The sequence below is a fragment of the Bos indicus x Bos taurus genome, chromosome 5 (assembly GCF_003369695.1).
Source record: "Bos indicus x Bos taurus breed Angus x Brahman F1 hybrid chromosome 5, Bos_hybrid_MaternalHap_v2.0, whole genome shotgun sequence".
NCBI classification, from domain to species: domain Eukaryota; kingdom Metazoa; phylum Chordata; class Mammalia; order Artiodactyla; family Bovidae; genus Bos; species Bos indicus x Bos taurus.
This window is the reverse complement of record NC_040080.1, coordinates 17,872,192-17,888,331: the sequence shown is the minus strand read 5'-3', so window position 1 is coordinate 17,888,331 and position 16,140 is coordinate 17,872,192. Positions and strand designations below refer to the sequence as shown.

At 39.9% G+C, this 16,140-nt stretch overlaps 1 protein-coding gene across 1 annotated transcript in view; it reads left to right on the top strand.

The window, feature by feature from the left end:
• The window catches only part of LOC113892402 (antigen WC1.1-like), a 136,112-nt gene that overhangs the window by 55,334 nt on the left and 64,638 nt on the right, over window positions 1–16,140 (top strand). Inside the window, 2 exon segments of the mRNA XM_027541222.1 lie at window positions 15,240–15,529; window positions 15,608–15,944. Coding sequence (XP_027397023.1) covers window positions 15,240–15,529; window positions 15,608–15,944 — 627 coding nt within the window.

Sequence of the window (16,140 nt, the reverse complement as noted above, 5' to 3'; positions counted from 1 at the left end):
GCCAGTACCATACTATCTTGATGACTATAGCTTTGTAGTATAGCCTGAAGTCAGGCAGGTTGATTCCTCCAGTTCCATTCTTCTTTCTCAAGATTGCCTTGTCTATTCAAGGTTTTTTGTGTTTCTATACAAATTGTGAAATTATTTGTTCTAGCTCTGTGAAAAATACCACTGGTAGCTTGATAGGGATTGCATTGAATCTATAAATTACTTTGGGTAGTATTCTGATTTTCACTATATTGATTCTTCCAATCCATGAACATGGTATATTTCTCCATCTATTTGTGTCATCTCTGATTTCTTTCATCAGTATTTTATAATTTTCTATATATAGGTCTTTTGTTTCTTTGGGTAGATTTATTCCTAACTATTTCATCCTTTTCATTGCAATGGTGAATGGAATTGTTTCCTTAATTTCTCTTTCCGTTTTCTCATTGTTAGTGTAGAGGAATGCAAGGGATTTCTGTGTGTTAATTTTATATCCTGCAACTTTACTATATTAATTGTTTAGCTCTAGTAATTTTCTGGTGTTGTCTTTAGGGTTTTCTATGTAGAGGATCACGTCATCTGCAAACAGTGAGAGTTTTACTTCTTCTTTTCCAATCTGGGTTGATTTTATTTCTTTTTCTTCTCTGATTGCTGTGGCTAAAACTTCCAAAACTATGTTGAATAGTAGTGGTGAGAGTGGACACCCTTGTCTTATTCCTAACTTTAGGGAAAAGGCTTTCAACTTTTCACCATTGAGAATAATGTTTGCTGTGGGTTTATCATATATGGCTTTTATTATGTTGAGGTATGTTCCTTCTATACCTGCTTTCTGGAGGGTTTTTTTGTTTTTTGTTTTTGTTTTTGTTTTTTTAATCATAAATGGATGTTGAATTTTTTCAAAGGCTCTCTCTTCATCTATTGAGATACTCACATGATTTTTATCTTTCAATTAGTTAATGTGGTGTATCACATTGATTGGTTTGTGACTATTGAAGAATCCTTGCATCCCTGGGATAAAACCCACTTGGTCATGATGTATGACCTTTTTAATATGTTGTTGGATACTGTTTGCTAGAATTTTGTTAAAGATTTTTTGCATCTATGTTCAGCAGTGATATTGTCCTATAGTTTTCTCTTTTTTGTGGCATCTTTGTCTAGTTTTGGTATTAGGGTGATGGTGGCCTCATAGAATGAGTTTGGAAGTCTACCTTCCTCTGCAATTTTATGGAAGAGTTTGAGTGGGATAGATGTTAGCTATTCTCTAAATTCTTGGTAGAATTCACCTGTGAAGCCATCTGATCCTGGGCTTTTATTTTTGGAAGATTTTTTTTTAATCACAGTTTTGATTTCCATGCTTGTGATGGGTCTGTTAAAATTTTCTATTTGTTCCTGGTTCAGTTTTGAAAAGTTACACTTTTCTAAGAATTTGTCCATTTCTTCCAAGTTGGCATATAGTTGTTGATAGTAGTCTTTTTATTGGCATATAGTTGCTGATAGTAGTCTCTGATGATCCTTTGTATTTTTATTTTGTCTGCTGTGATTTCTCTATTTTCATTTCTAATTTTGTTGACTTGATTCTTCTCCCTTTTTTCCTTGATGAGTCTGGCTAATGGTTTGTCTATTTTATTTATCTTCTCAAAGAACCAGCTCTTAGTTTTGTTGATTTTTGCTACAGTCTCCTTTGTTTCTTTTCATTTATTTCTGCCCTAATTTTTATGATTTTTTTCCTTCTACTAACCCTGAGGTTTTTCATTTCTTCTTTTTCTAGTTGCTTTAGGTGTAAAGTTAGTTTCTTTATTTGATTTTTCTCTTGTTTCTTGAGGTAAGCTTGTATTGCTATGAACCTTCCACTTAGCACTGCTTTTACTGAATCTCATAGGTTTTGGGTTGTTGTGTTTTCATTTTCTGTGCATATTTTGATATCTTTTTTGATTTCTTCTGTGATTTCTTGGTTATTCAGAAGCATGTTGTTTAGCCTCCATATGTTTGTATTTGTAATAGTTTTTTTTTTTTCTCCTGAAGTTGACATCTAATCTTACCGCATTGTGATCAGAAAAGATCATAGGAATGATTTCATTTTTTTTGTATTTACCAAGGCTACATGGCAGCAGCAGCAGCAGATTTATGGCACAGGATGTGATCTATCCTGGAGAAGGTTCTGTGTGCACTTGAGAAAAAGGTGAAATTCATTGTTTTGTGGTGAAATGTCCTATAGATATCAGTTAGGTCTAAATGGTCAACTGCATCATTTAAAGTTTGTATTTCTTTGCTAATTTTCTGTCTAGTTGATCTATCAATAGGTGTGAGTGGAGTATTAAAATCTCCCACTATTATTGTGTTACTGTTAATTTCCCCTTTCAAACTCGTTAGCATTTGCCTTACATATTGCAGTGTTCCTATGTTGGGTGCATATATATTTATAATTGTTATATCTTCTTGGATTGATCCTTTGCTCATTATACAGTGTCCTTATTTGTCTCTTTTCACAGCCTTTATTTCAAAGTCTATTTTATCTGATATGAGTATTGCTACTCTTGCTTTCTTTTGGTCTCCATTTGTGTGAAATATCTTTTTCCAGCCCTTTACTTTCAGTCTGTATGTGTCCTTTGTTTTGAGGTGGGTCTCTTTTAGACAGCATGTATAGGGATCTTATTTGGTATCCATTTAGCCAGGCTTTGTCTTTTGGTTGGGGCATTCAACCATTTACATTCAAGGTAATTATTGATAAGTATGATCTCATTGCCATTTATTTTGCTGTTTTAGGTTAGAGTTTATAAACCTTTTCTTTGTTTCCTGTCTAGAGATGATCCTTTGGCATTTGTTGAAGACCTGGTTTGGTGGTGCTGAATTCTCTGAGCTTTTGCTTGTCTGTAGAGCTTTTGATTTCTCCTGAATATTTGAATGAGATCTTTGCTGGGTATAGTAATCTGGGTTGTAGATTTTTCTCTCTCATCACTTAAAGTATGTCCTGCCATTCCTTTCTGGCCTGAAGAGTTTCTATTGAAAATCAGCTGTTATCCTTATGGGAATCCCCTTGTGTGTTATTTGTTGCTTTTCCCTTGTTGCTTTTAATACTTGCTCTTTGTGTTTGACTTTGTTAATTTGATTAATACGTGACTTGGGGTGTTTTGCCTTGGGTTTATCCTGTTTGGGACCCTGTGGGTTTCTTGGACTTGGGTGACTATTTCCTTTCCCATTTTAGGGAAGTTTTCAACTATTATCTCCTCAAGTATTTTCTCATGGCCTTTCTTTTTGTCTTCTTCTTCTGGGATTCCTATGATTCGAATGTTGGAACATTTAACATTGTCCCAGATGTCTCTGAGGTTGTCCTCATTTCTTTTAATTCTTTTTTCTTTTTTCCTCTCTGTTTCATTTATTTCCACCATTCTACCTTCCACCTCACTTATCCTATCTTCTGCTTCAGTTATTCTACTGTTGGTTCCCTCCAAAGTGCTTTTGACCTCACTTACTGCATTTTATTCATTATTGATTGACTCTTTTTTTATTTCTTCTAGGTCCTTGTTAAACATTTCTTGCATTTTCTCAATCCTTGTCTCCAGTCCATTTATCTGTAACTCCATTTTGTTTTCAAGATTTTGGATCATCTTTACTATTATTATTCTGAATTCTTTTTCAGGTAGGCTCCCTATCTCTTCCTCTTTTGTTTAGTTTGGTGGGCATTTATCATGTTCCTTACCTGCTGAATATTTCTTTGCCTTTTCATTTTGTTTTGATTGCTGTGTTTGGGGTGGCCTTTCTGTATGCTGGAAGTTTGTGGTTCCTCTTTATTGTGGAGGTTCCTCTCTGTGGGTGGGGTTGGATGAGTGGCTTGTCAAGGTTTTCTGGTTAGGGAAGCTTGCATCAGTGTTCTGGTGAGTGGAGCTGGATCTCTTCTCTTGGAGTGCAATGAAGTGTCCAGTAGTGAGTTTTGAGGTGTCTAACGGTTTGGTGTGACTTTTGGCCACCTGTATTTTAATGCTCAGGGTTATGTTCCTGCATTGCTGGAGAATTAGTGTGGTATGTCTTGCTCTGAAACTTGTTGTCTCTTGGGTTAAGCTTGGTTTCAGTGTAAGTATGGGGGCTTTTGGATGAGCTCTTGTCAATTAATGTTCCCTGTAGTCAGGCGTTCTCTGGTGTTCTCAAGTTTTGGATTTAAGTCTCTTGCCTCTGGCTTTCAGTCTTGTTCTTACAGTAGCCTAAAGACTTCTCCATCCATATAGCACTGATGATAAAACATCTAGGTTAATGATGAAAAGATTCTCCACAATGTGGACACCCAGAAAGGTTCATAGAGTTACATGGAGAAGAGAAGAGGGAGGAGGGAGATAGAGGTGACCAGGAGGAGAAGAGGGGGAATCAAAAGGAGAGAGACCAATCTAGCCAGTAATCAGGTCCCTAAGTGTTCTCCAAAGCCCAGAACACCCAAGAGATTCACAGAATTAAGTAGAGAAGAGAAGGGTGAGGGAGGAGATAGAGGTGATCTGAGGGAGAAAAAAGAGAGTCAAAAGGGGATAGAGCAATCAAACCAGTAATCACACCCTTAAGTAAAAACGGTTACTGAAGATTAGATTCTTAAAGGTACAAAATTGAGAACAAATACCAAAAAGCAAAGATTAAAAATCTAGAGTAGAGGTTAGACTCTCAAAAATACAATATTAAAAATACAATACAAAATGACAAAAATGATAAAATATATGAAATTTGCTTTAAAATAGGGTCTTTTTTTGAAAGGTAATATCAGGTTATAAAAATGAAAATTAAAGGAGTAATAAAGAACTTAAAAATCAAACAAATTTTAAAAATTAAAAATGATAATAGTAAAATATATCTAGGAATTTCTCTGGAACTGTTGAGGGCAGTGTGGGGTCAATTCATTTTCAGATAGCTCTTTGTTCCAGCTTACACTTCTTTTCAAGGTCTATAGGCCCCTTCCAATGCTTATTCAATACTAACTACAGGGTTTTAATCTGTTGCACCTGTCACTTCCAAAGCGGTTCCCTCTTTGTTTATTTTGGTTTCCTCTGTTTGCAAGTCTGTTCAGTGTCTAATTTCTGCCCTGACATAAGGGGACAATGGTGGTCACTTATTTAGGCTAACTTGTTCAGTTGTGCTGTGGAGAGGGAGGTACACTGCACATAATATCACTGGTGTGTGTGGGGAGTGCTTGCAGTGAATGGACCACACTGCATTTGCCGCAGCTCAGAGCACCTGTGCTTTCCCGGTCTACACTGCTCAGGTTCCAGGTTGCTCTGCAGGGGAACTTTCCAAACCGGGCCCTGGGTTTTGTGCACTTCCCAGGTCTAAGCTGCTCAGGTTCAAGTTCTCAGGTACTTCACAAGGCAAAGACTTGGTTGGGCGTGCGTTTTGTGCCCTTCCCAGGTCCGAGCAGCTCAGGTGACCATGTGCTTGGTGAACGCACTGTTTCAGGTGGTCTGTGTATCTTAGTCATCTCCCTGGTCCCAGCCTCTCGGTTTCCTGGGTGCACTGCAAGAGCACTGTCTCAGGTGTGCCATGTGTCTCCTCTGGGGAGCTGATATCTGGCTGTGATCCTCCTGGCAGATGTCAACCGTCCAGGATCCCAGGAAGACTTGGTTAGCAACTGGGAGCCTGCTCATAGTTTGGTGGAGGATGCCATCTCTGGGGCCGAGATTGTCATTGCCCCTTGCCTTCTGGCTCTGGCTGTTGCCAGCCTGCCTCTCTGCCTCCGGAGAGGGGATGGGCCGGTCCGCAGCTGGCTAGCTCTCCTCTGGTATTCGCTCAATCCTTTGTTCTGTGAGCAGGCCAGGCTGTGACTTAGGTTAGAGCTTTTAATGGGAAAGTTCTCTCTCTCTTTCCTTTTTTTTTTTTTTTTTTCTCTCTGGCTATCCTACAGTTTGGATTGCTATCTCAGGTTAGCTCCCTCAGATTGTCCTCAGGGCATTCAGGCTTGGTCCTTACCCTAAGCATGCAACCTGAGTCTCCTTGTCCAGCCCCTACTTGCTGGTGGCAGACAGGAGCATCTGGGCTACTTCCCTGCTGGGAGTTGCAGTTAAGCGCATATTCTGTGGGTTTGTTTGTTTTTTTCCTCCCGGTTATGTTGCCCTCTGAGATTCCAAATCTCCCCACAGACCCACCAGTGAGAGGGTTTCCTGGTGTTTTGAAACTTCTCCTCCTTCACAACTCCCTCCCTGGGACGGGTCTCTGTCCCTAACTCTTTTGCCTCTCTTTTTGTCCTTTATATTTTGTCCTACCTCTTTTCGAAGAGAATGGGCTGCCTTTCTGGGTGCCTGGTGTCCTCTGCCAGCATTCAGAAGTTGTTTTGTGGAAGTTGCTCAGCATTTAAACTATCCTTTGATGAATTTGTAGGGGATAAAGTGGTCTCCCTGTCCTATTCCTCCGCCATTTTAGGACCGCCCTCCTCTGTCTGTTAATCTTTGTCACCAGTTTCCTCCTACTGGTTTGTCTTTTCTGTATTTTCAGGAACTTGTGTTAGTGATGTGATGGTAAGTCAAAGTGGTGTTGATGTAGCAGAAATAATATTAGAATAGCAGGTCTTTTCATTATTTTAATTGAAATTGAACTCTTGGAGTTTCTTCCTCTCAATCTTAGGTGTTGGATATGGAAGAGAAATTTCAGCCTATGTACTGGATTGTTGGAAGTGATTAACAGTGGTTAGAAGAAATCTGGTTGTAGAAACAATGAGCAGAGAAGAATGTAGAGGAACTTGTATGAAAAAAGGTATAGCTTTCAGGGGGTTCAGGAGAAAGATTTGGAAGGCATTTCACCTCAGCGGAAAAAGACTGAGGCACTGGGGTGCAGAATGGTGAGGGGGTGAAGATGCAAAGACTGCAGGAGGGGAGAATGGGATCATCATCCAGGTCAACTCGTACATTCACCATAGCCTCTGTTACATTTCCTTTCTGCTCTCGTTCCTTACTTCCCTCTCTTCCTTCATCTTGATGTGGGAGTCATTTCTGAACTCCGTGTGCATGCTGGCCTTTGAAGGTGGTGATTTTCTTTGTGAGAAATTTTTATAGTATGAAATCCATTTCTTTAGCAAATACATGAATACTCCAATACTTTTTTTTTTTTTTTTTTAATTTTGGTACCAGATTCAACCCATGCCTCTTATCTCAGAGGATTTCCATTTTACCTGCAGGTTTGACCTGACATTTTGATCCTACCTGGTCAGTTTTGTCCCTTTGAAGATAATTTTTAGTGAATTTATTCCACTTTCTTTTCAGCAGACAAAATAAATTCAATGCCCAAACCCACCATTAATGAGATAATCTCTAGGAAATTATCACAGTAATGAAATCATCTACTTGTTTGTGCCATCAACTAGATAAAAAGTACATAAAGGCAGGAATATGGTCTTACTGTTTTCAGCATTTACAGCACAGGACATGCCTTCCAACAGATAATTTTGATACTAATAAAAGTACATTCTTGTGTCCTTTTACTATCCTATTTCAATCCCTTTCTCTCAGCTCAGTGTTGGATCTAATAAATCTGAGTAAGCATCACAGGATGTCCTCCTGTATCTACTGTATCCTTTACCTTCTTCCCTTGTACCTTTATTTCCTTCTGAGAATGAGCCTCTGCAGATCTAAGGACTGAACTGTGTCCCTCTGAATTTCAGTATTGAAGTCCTACCTCCCATTGTGACTGGGTAGAATATAGGGCCTTTAGGGGATAAATGAGATTAAATAAGGCCAAAATGATGTGGCCCTTATCCAATACATAACAGTATAAGAAGATGTTGAGACACATCTCCCTCCTTCTCTCAGAATTCCCATATCCTAACAAAGGCCTGGTGAGCACACAGTGAAGGAAGCACACATGACCTGCAAGCCAAGAGCAGAGAACTCAAATGGGCATGGCCTTGCCTTGCCAGCACCTTAACCTTGGACTTACCAACATCCAGAACTGTGATAAGATAAATACATTTCTGTTCTTTAACCAGCCAGACTGTGGTATTTTGTGGTAGACTCTGGCCTGAGCTGTCTACACAGCAGAATCTTCTCCAGTTCAGCATTTCCCTCTGTCACTCACCACTTCTGTTTCCAGAGTGAGAGCACATGGGGCAGGCCAGAGACTTGAGTGGTGTGAATGGTGTCCCAGGGACCACGTCTCGTTAGATTATTCAAAAAATTCTTCTTTTCTGACCTGTATTCAGAGCTAATGAGCTGATTCAAGGTCTCAGTAAATTCACTTCTCAGTTCCCAACAGGAAGGCAGGAGCCTGGGACACTGGGTGAGACCTGCTGTGACGGGGAGAGGTGATTTTGGTCCCAGTTCCAGGTAGGACCAGGCAGTAGACCTGGTTACACAGGAAGAAGTCTCACCTGGATGAAGCAGAGAAGGCTCATGTATAAACTTCCAGATTGTTCACTCCTGTCTTCTGATTCTGGAGGGAAGCCCTGCATTAGTTATGTGTTGCTGTGCAAAAGCAAAAGAGACACTGATGTATAGAACAGTCTTATGGACTCTGTGGGAGAGGGAGAGGGTGGGAAGATTTGGGAGAATGACATTGAAACATGTAAAATATCATGTAAGAAAAAAAAATAAAAATAACTGCAATCAAAAAAAAAAAAAAAAAAAAAAACAAAAAACCGCTGAACTTGAGAGCTGGGCCCTAGTAGCTTTGGGCACATCTACAGGGAGGGCAGCATCCAGAGTGTCTGAAGGCCTATCCTCAGTGGTGTCCCTGGAGCTGGTTCTATAGGCCCAGGAGAAATACCTAGTGCCTCCCTTCCTGCTCCAGATTCAGTGAAGGCACATTAGGAGCTTAGAGTTGGCCATGGTGGGAATATTTATACCACAGAAGTCAACAAATGCTATTCACTGGAAATTTTTTTTCAGAGATCAGAATATTCATTTTTTAAATACTTACCAGTATACTTGCTCATGATCTCCTAAAATCTCTGCTCTGTCCTATGTCTGTGTCTCTCTTGCAGCTCTGGAGTTGAGGCTGAAGGATGGATCCCACAGCTGTGAGGGGAGAGTGGAAGTGAAGCACCAAGGAGAATGGGGAACAGTGAATGATCTGAATTGGAGCTTGGAGGAGGCAGCTGTGGTGTGCAGACACCTGGGGTGTGGGTCTGCTGTTGATGCTCCCAAACGGGCTAAATTTGGACCAGGAAATGGACCCATTTGGTTTCATTATATTCACTGCAAAGGGCCAGAGTCAGCTATCACAGAGTGTAGTTATTCTACTGTTGAAGACCATCATCCCAAGGGTCATTCCCATGACAATGATGCTGGAGCATCCTGCTCAGGTAAGTGCTGTCTGGCTGTCTGATCAAGAATGGAATCCCAAGTAGGAGAAGCCTCAGTCTCACCCCCTGAATAAAACTATGAAAATATGGATCACAGCCTTTAGAACATTCTTGGGTGAACATTCTAGTGAGCCAGTGATGCATTGAATGCTAGATGCTCATGGGAGCCAAAGGTCTTGCTTATCACTCGATTTAAGGCTCCATACCCACTGGTCACTGAACCCTTCAGGTCTCTGTTATAAATCATAGGAAGTGGGGATATAGGTCAAATACTTCATACATGTACAACTGCCCAGCTGGACTTCTAGGAATTAGGTTCATCATGGGAGCTTGTTGTATTCTTTCATGGGATGGTCAGACAAGTGCAGGTACACAAGGGGATATAGGAAAGGTGCAGGCAAATTAAGTGTATTATACTCACAGGTCCTAGAGAGACAGAGTGCCAGCAGTGGGTACAAGGGAGAGGTGGCAATAGAAAAGATGACCCAAAATGGGGTGTGAAAACCCATGAACAAGAAACAATAATCATGATATGTGTATAATTACACTATGAAAAGGCTTGAGGGGGTATCCTTGGTGTGTTTGAAGGTCACTAGGTCACAGGGAAGGACAAGAAGTGGGATTTATGTCAGGTGCTAATCTCATCACACTGGCTCACCTGGGTGGGGAGCTCACATCCTATTTGTGGGGATCCTGAGGCTGCAGGAAACCTGAAGTTTGGCAATTACAACACAGAAGCTGGAGCAAAACTAAGGGCATTGAGGTTAATAGAGTATGAAATGATACATGATAAGGGCTCAATCTTGTCTAAGTGTATTTGGCCTGAGCCAAGGTGGAAATTGGCTCCAGTGTCATGTATGGATGTGAGAGATGGACTAAAAAGAAAGCAAGCACTGAAGAATTGAGGCTTTTAAACTGTGGTGTTGGAGAACGCTCTTGAGTGTCCCTTGGACTATGGGGAAATCAAACCAGTCAATCTTAAAGAAAATCCAGTCCTGAATATTCATTGGAAGGACTGATGCTAAAGCTGAAACTCCAATATTTTGGCCATCTGATGCAAAGAACTGAGTCATTGGAAAAGACCCTGATGCTGGGAAAGACTGGAGGCAGGAGGAGAAGGGGATGACAGAGGATGCAATGGTTGGTTGGCATCAGTGATTCAATGGACATGAGTTTGAGCAAGCTCTGGGAATTGGTGATGGACAGGGAAGCCTGGCGTGCTGTAGTCCCTAGGGTTGCAAAGAGTAGGTTGTAGTCCCTACAAAGAGTAGGTAGGTTGCAGTCCCTACAAAGGGGTAGGTTGTAGTCCCTAGGGTTGCAAAGAGTAGGTAGGTTGTAGTCCCTACAAAGAGTAGGTTGTAGTCCCTAGGGTTGCAAAGAGTCTGACACGACTGAGCAACTGAACTGAACTGAACAGATATTTGTAGACAGCGTATGGATTTATTCATATATTTTTATCTAGTCTGAATGTCTTGTTTTTATTTGGAGTCTTTAAATTATTTAAATTTAATGTAATTATTGATATATTTTGATTTAAGTATGCTGGCCTGCTATTTGTTCTATATTTTTTTGGTTCCTATTTTAATCTTTAATTGAGTATTTTTTAGTACTCACTTTTATTTACTCTATGGTTTCATTAGCCATATCACCTTTTAAGGAGTTTTAATAGTGTTGAATTTTTACTCTTTAATCACAGTTTACTTTGAGATGACATTTTGTCACAACACACAATGTCACACGTACTATAGTAAACTTCCACTTGCCTGTTCTTGTCCTTTGTTCTATTTTGTCATATGTTCTACTTACAATTACATTACAAATCTTATAATGTGTTGCTATTATTTTTGCCTTATATATTCTATTATTTTAAAAACGAGAGAAGCTTTTTTATATTTACCCAAAGAGGTACTATTTAGTGCAGTCTCCATAGCTTGGAGAAGGCAATGGCACCCCACTCCAGTATTCTTGCCTAGAAAATTCCATGGACGGAGGAGCCTGGTAGGCTGCAGTCCATGGGGTCGCGAAGAGTCAGACATGACTGAGCGACTTCACTTTCATGCACTGGAGAAGGAAATGGCAACCCACTCCAGTGTTTTTGCCTGGAGAATCCTAGGGATGGGGGAGCCTGGTGGGCTGCCGTCTATGGGGTCGCACAGAGTCGGACACGACTGAAGCGACTTAGCAGTAGCAGCAGCAGCCATAGCTTTGGGTGGATCCACATTGTCATCTGTTATCATTTGCCTTTAGTCTGAAGAGCTTTCTGTAACTATTTTGTGCAGTGTTATGTCTGATGACATCAAAGTCTATCATCATTTATCTGAAATCATTTAAATTTTCATTCAATTTTGAAAAGTATTTTCATATGTGACTGAATTCTAGGTTAACTCCCTCACTCCCAGGTCCAATGCTTTAAATATGTTTTGACTTTGTTATGGGACTTAAATTGCCTCAGACAAAAAGTAAGGACAACTTATCATTTTTACCTCTATATAATGTGACAAATTTTTTGACTGCTTTTAAGACTGTCTTTTTGTTTGTATATTTATCAGTGGATTTCAGCAATTGTATTATAGGGTTTTCTAAGAATGTTTTCTTTATCTCAATGGGGATTTGTTTAACCTCCTAGATCAGTGGGTTTACAGCTTTCATTAAATATGGAAGAATTCCATCTGTCATCTAACATTTTCTCCTACTCATTTCTTATTCTGAATCTTTAAAAACACATATAATTTTATATTTTTCCACATGTCATTGAGCTTCCATTCATATTTTTCTTTTTTTCTGTTTCTGCTTGTGCTTAGATAGTCCCAATTCTTTTATTCTGCAATGTCTAACCTCTTGTTAAATTAATCCAAATAATTGTTCATTCCAGATATTGTATTTTTAGTTTTAGAAGTCCCATTTGTTTTTCTTTTTAGTTTTCTCTCTGTGTTTATTTTTATGCTTCATTAAGCTTCATTAGTAGTTTAAAGATTTTATCAGCCAATTCAATCATCTCTTAAATTTCAGAATCAATTTTTAACTATTCTTTTAAAAAACTTGTAATGAGTTACTTTTTCCTTTTGGGGGAATTCTAGTAATTTTTTGATTGGATGCTGGAAATTGCTAGGCAATCATTTACAGGTAAAAACTCTAGCAAAAAATAATCAGAACGCACTCAGAAACCAGGGAGTTGTATTTGAAGAATTAGGTTTTTTTTTTTTTTTTTTCCAGTGAGTCACCGTCATTCTTTTTTTTTTTTTCCCAAGATTTCTTTTTTTTTCCTTTTTTTTAAAAATTTAATTTAATTTTATTTTTAAACTTTACATAATTGTATTAGTTTTGCCAAATATCAATATGAATGCACCACAGGTATACATGTATTTCCCATCCTGAACCCTCCTCCCTCCTCCCTCCCCTACCATCCCTCTGGGTCGTCCCAGTGCACTAGCCCCAAGTATCCAGTATCGTGCATGGAACCTGGACTGGCATCTCGTTTCTTACATGATATTTTACATGTTTCAATGTCATTCTCCCAAATCTTCCCACCCTCTCCCTCTCCCACAGAGTCCATAAGACTGTTCTATACATCAGTGTCTCTTTTGCTGTCTCGTACACCGGGTTATTGTTACCATCTTTCTAAATTCCATATATATGTGTTAGTATACTGTATTTATGTTTTTCCTTCTGGCTTACTTCACTCTGTATAATAGGCTCCAGTTTCATCCACCTCATTAGAACTGATTCAAATGTATTCTTTTTAATGGCTGAGTAATACTCCATTGTGTATATGTACCACAGCTTTCTTATCCATTCAGCTGCTGTTGGACATCTAGGTTGCTTCCATGTCCTGGCTATTATAAACAGTGCTGCGATGAACATTGGGGTACACGTGTCTCTTTCCCTTCTGGTTTCCTCAGTGTGTATGCCCAGCAGTGGGATTGCTGGATCATAAGGCAGTTCTATTTCCAGTTTTTTAAAATGTGTTCCTCTGTTGGCCAAGTGATGGATTTTTATTTGGTTTCCCTCCTTTAGTTTCAAAACTTCCTGTGATCCCATCTTACCTGCCACATGCCTCATTTACACTTAACTTCTACAGCAGTTGCTTCTTCTTTTTTTTTTTTCATCCATCTGTATTTCTTAAAATGGTGCTTGCTTATCTGAAGTGGAAGAAATGAAAAAGTATGGCAGGGTTAGTTGGCAGATGGGAGGAGCAGAGGGTGATGTAATATCTAGAAACTTATTCCACTAGTATTTCCCTAAATATTTATGTTTTATTCATATTGACACTTTTTTGACTTGGGACTCTCCAAGTTATAGCTTGTTTGCTTGCTGGCTTCTTCCTCTTTTCTATTCCTTTATTTTTGGCAGTGTGTCAGATTCTTTTAAAATTATAGAACATGCATGAATGAAATTAAATGAGATACAAATAAATGGAAAGTTATCATATGTTCACGGACTGGAAGAATTAATATTGTTAAATGTCTGTATTATTCAAAGTGATGTACAGATTTGATGCAATCCCTATCAAAAGTCCAGTGGCATTGTTTGTGGAAATGAAAAAGCAATCCCAAAATAAGAGTGTGTTATTCAATTTTTAGACATTTCTTTAGTTTCCTGTTTTCTTATCATCTCTGATTTTTAGTTTCACTCCACTGTGGTGATAAAAGACTCTTCAAATGATTTAATCTTCTTGAATTTGTTTAGACTTGTTTGTAACCTCACAAATCCTCTATTCTGGACAACACCCCATGTGTGCCTGAGAAGAATGCATAGTTTTCTCTGGATAGGAATACAGAATTAATATAATGATAGTGCATGCTACATTGCTTCAGTCATGTCCAACTCTTTGCAACGCTATGGACTGTAGACTGCCAGGCTACTCTGCCCATGGTATTCTCCAGGCAAGAATATTGGAGTGGGTTACCAAGCACTCCTCTAGGGAAACTTCACAGCCCAGGGATCAAACCCACATCTCTTATGTTTCCTGCATTGGCAGGTGAGTTCTTTACCACTAGAGCCACCTAGGAAGCCCATTTACAGTGACAGTATTAAAATCAATTACTAACATCCCTTAGGATTTTCTGTGACTCCTGACTCAGAAGAAAAGCCTCTAATAGGAAGTGATTTACAAACACAGCTGTCTGGAAAACTCCCACTGAAAACTCCCTCTCTCCCAGGTTATTGATAAATCCTGGGATTTCAAGAGAGATGATCAGGACCAATCCCCTCTCTGTGACTCTCTGAACTTTCTTAACTCATCATCTTTCCCACTGAGATCACCTAATGAATTCTTGGAATTTTTACCATAAATATATGGGAAAAACAAAATGTGATGCCATAAGAATGATTTAGTGATAGTGTCTGTATTTCTACTCTTGAGCTGTCACCTGTCTACAAGTTGGCATGCACTCATGGATCCAGCCTTAGGATTTTTCCTAACCTAAGTCACTTGGGGACTAGGTCCTGTGAGAAAAAAAATTGATCAGAATATTAGCCCCACAAGTCCCAGGAAAGCTTTCTAACCTGGTCTGGATCATAGGTCTTTAATCTCATACCCCACGTCCTTCAGGGTGGGTTCTGTTCTGCATATCTCTGTGTTCAAATTTAAGTGCCTGCATATTACACAGTTTCCTTGGGTCTGTAGGTCCCAGATTCTAAATGGAAAATTTACTTCTGCACCCAATGCTAAAATATATATTTAGCTATTCCAGTGATCTGTCTTGGGCCCAGTAATTTTCAGGTTTCTAGACCAAGGAATTCACATTTCTAAACAATCTCAAAGCATAAGTTCTTGCGATCCAGCCCTCCCACATTGATCCTGCAGGTTTTTCTGAATTTCTCTTCAGAAACTTGCTCATGAAAATGCAAGTGTGACACTAATTGTCAAATTCTCTCTCCATGCCCTAATATGGAAAAGAAAAGCTTTCACATCACTGCCTGTGATGTGTTGTTTCCATTTGTGAAGCCAGGATCATGAAGACTCACTGGTTTTGTTGTTGTTTCCTCTTAGGATTTGTTCGTCTGGTTGAAGGGGATGGACCCTGCTTAGGCCGAGTAGAAGTACATTCTGGAGAACACTGGACCCCAGTGTCTGATGGGAACTTTGCACTCCCCATTGCCCAGGTCATCTGTGCAGAGCTGGGATGTGGCAAGGCTGTGTCTGTGCTGGGACACCTGCCCTTCAGAAAGTCAAATGGCCGGGTCTGGGCTGAAGAGTTCAGATGTAAAGGGGAGGAGCGTAAGCTCCAGTTCTGCCCCAGAGTGCCCTGTCCAGGGGGCACTTGTCACCACAGTGGAGCTGTTCAGGTGAGATGTAGATCAGGACTTAACCTCCCTGCACACTCTGTTCAGGTGAGAAATGGTGAGATTTTGCTGAAGTCCTATCTTCTCCTACCAGGATACTCAGAAGTCCGGCTCATGACAAACAGCTCCTCTCAGTGTGAGGGGCAGGTGGAGATGAACATTTCTGGACAATGGAGGGCGCTCTGTGCCTCCCACTGGACTCTGGCCAATGCCAACATTGTCTGTCGTCAGCTCGGCTGTGGAGTCGCCCTCTCTACCCACCGAGGATCACACTTTATGGAAGGAGGTGATCAGATCTCAGCAGTCCGATTTCACTGCTCGAGGGCAGAGTCCTTTCTGTGGAGTTGCCCTGTGACTGTCCTGGGTGGTCCTGACTGTTCCCATGGCAACACAGCCTCTGTGACCTGCTCAGGTAAGAGAGGGGGAAGGACTACTGTTACTCAGGATGCTCCTGGAGTGAAATGTCCCCAAGAGCAGAGAGTGAGGGAAAACTGGCTTCAAAAGATAGATATTTCACAAAATATCTTTATTTTTTATGAAACGGTTCTTCTAATTGTTAATCCATTTTCAAGTCATGACAAGAAATATTAAGAGGAATAATACATTTA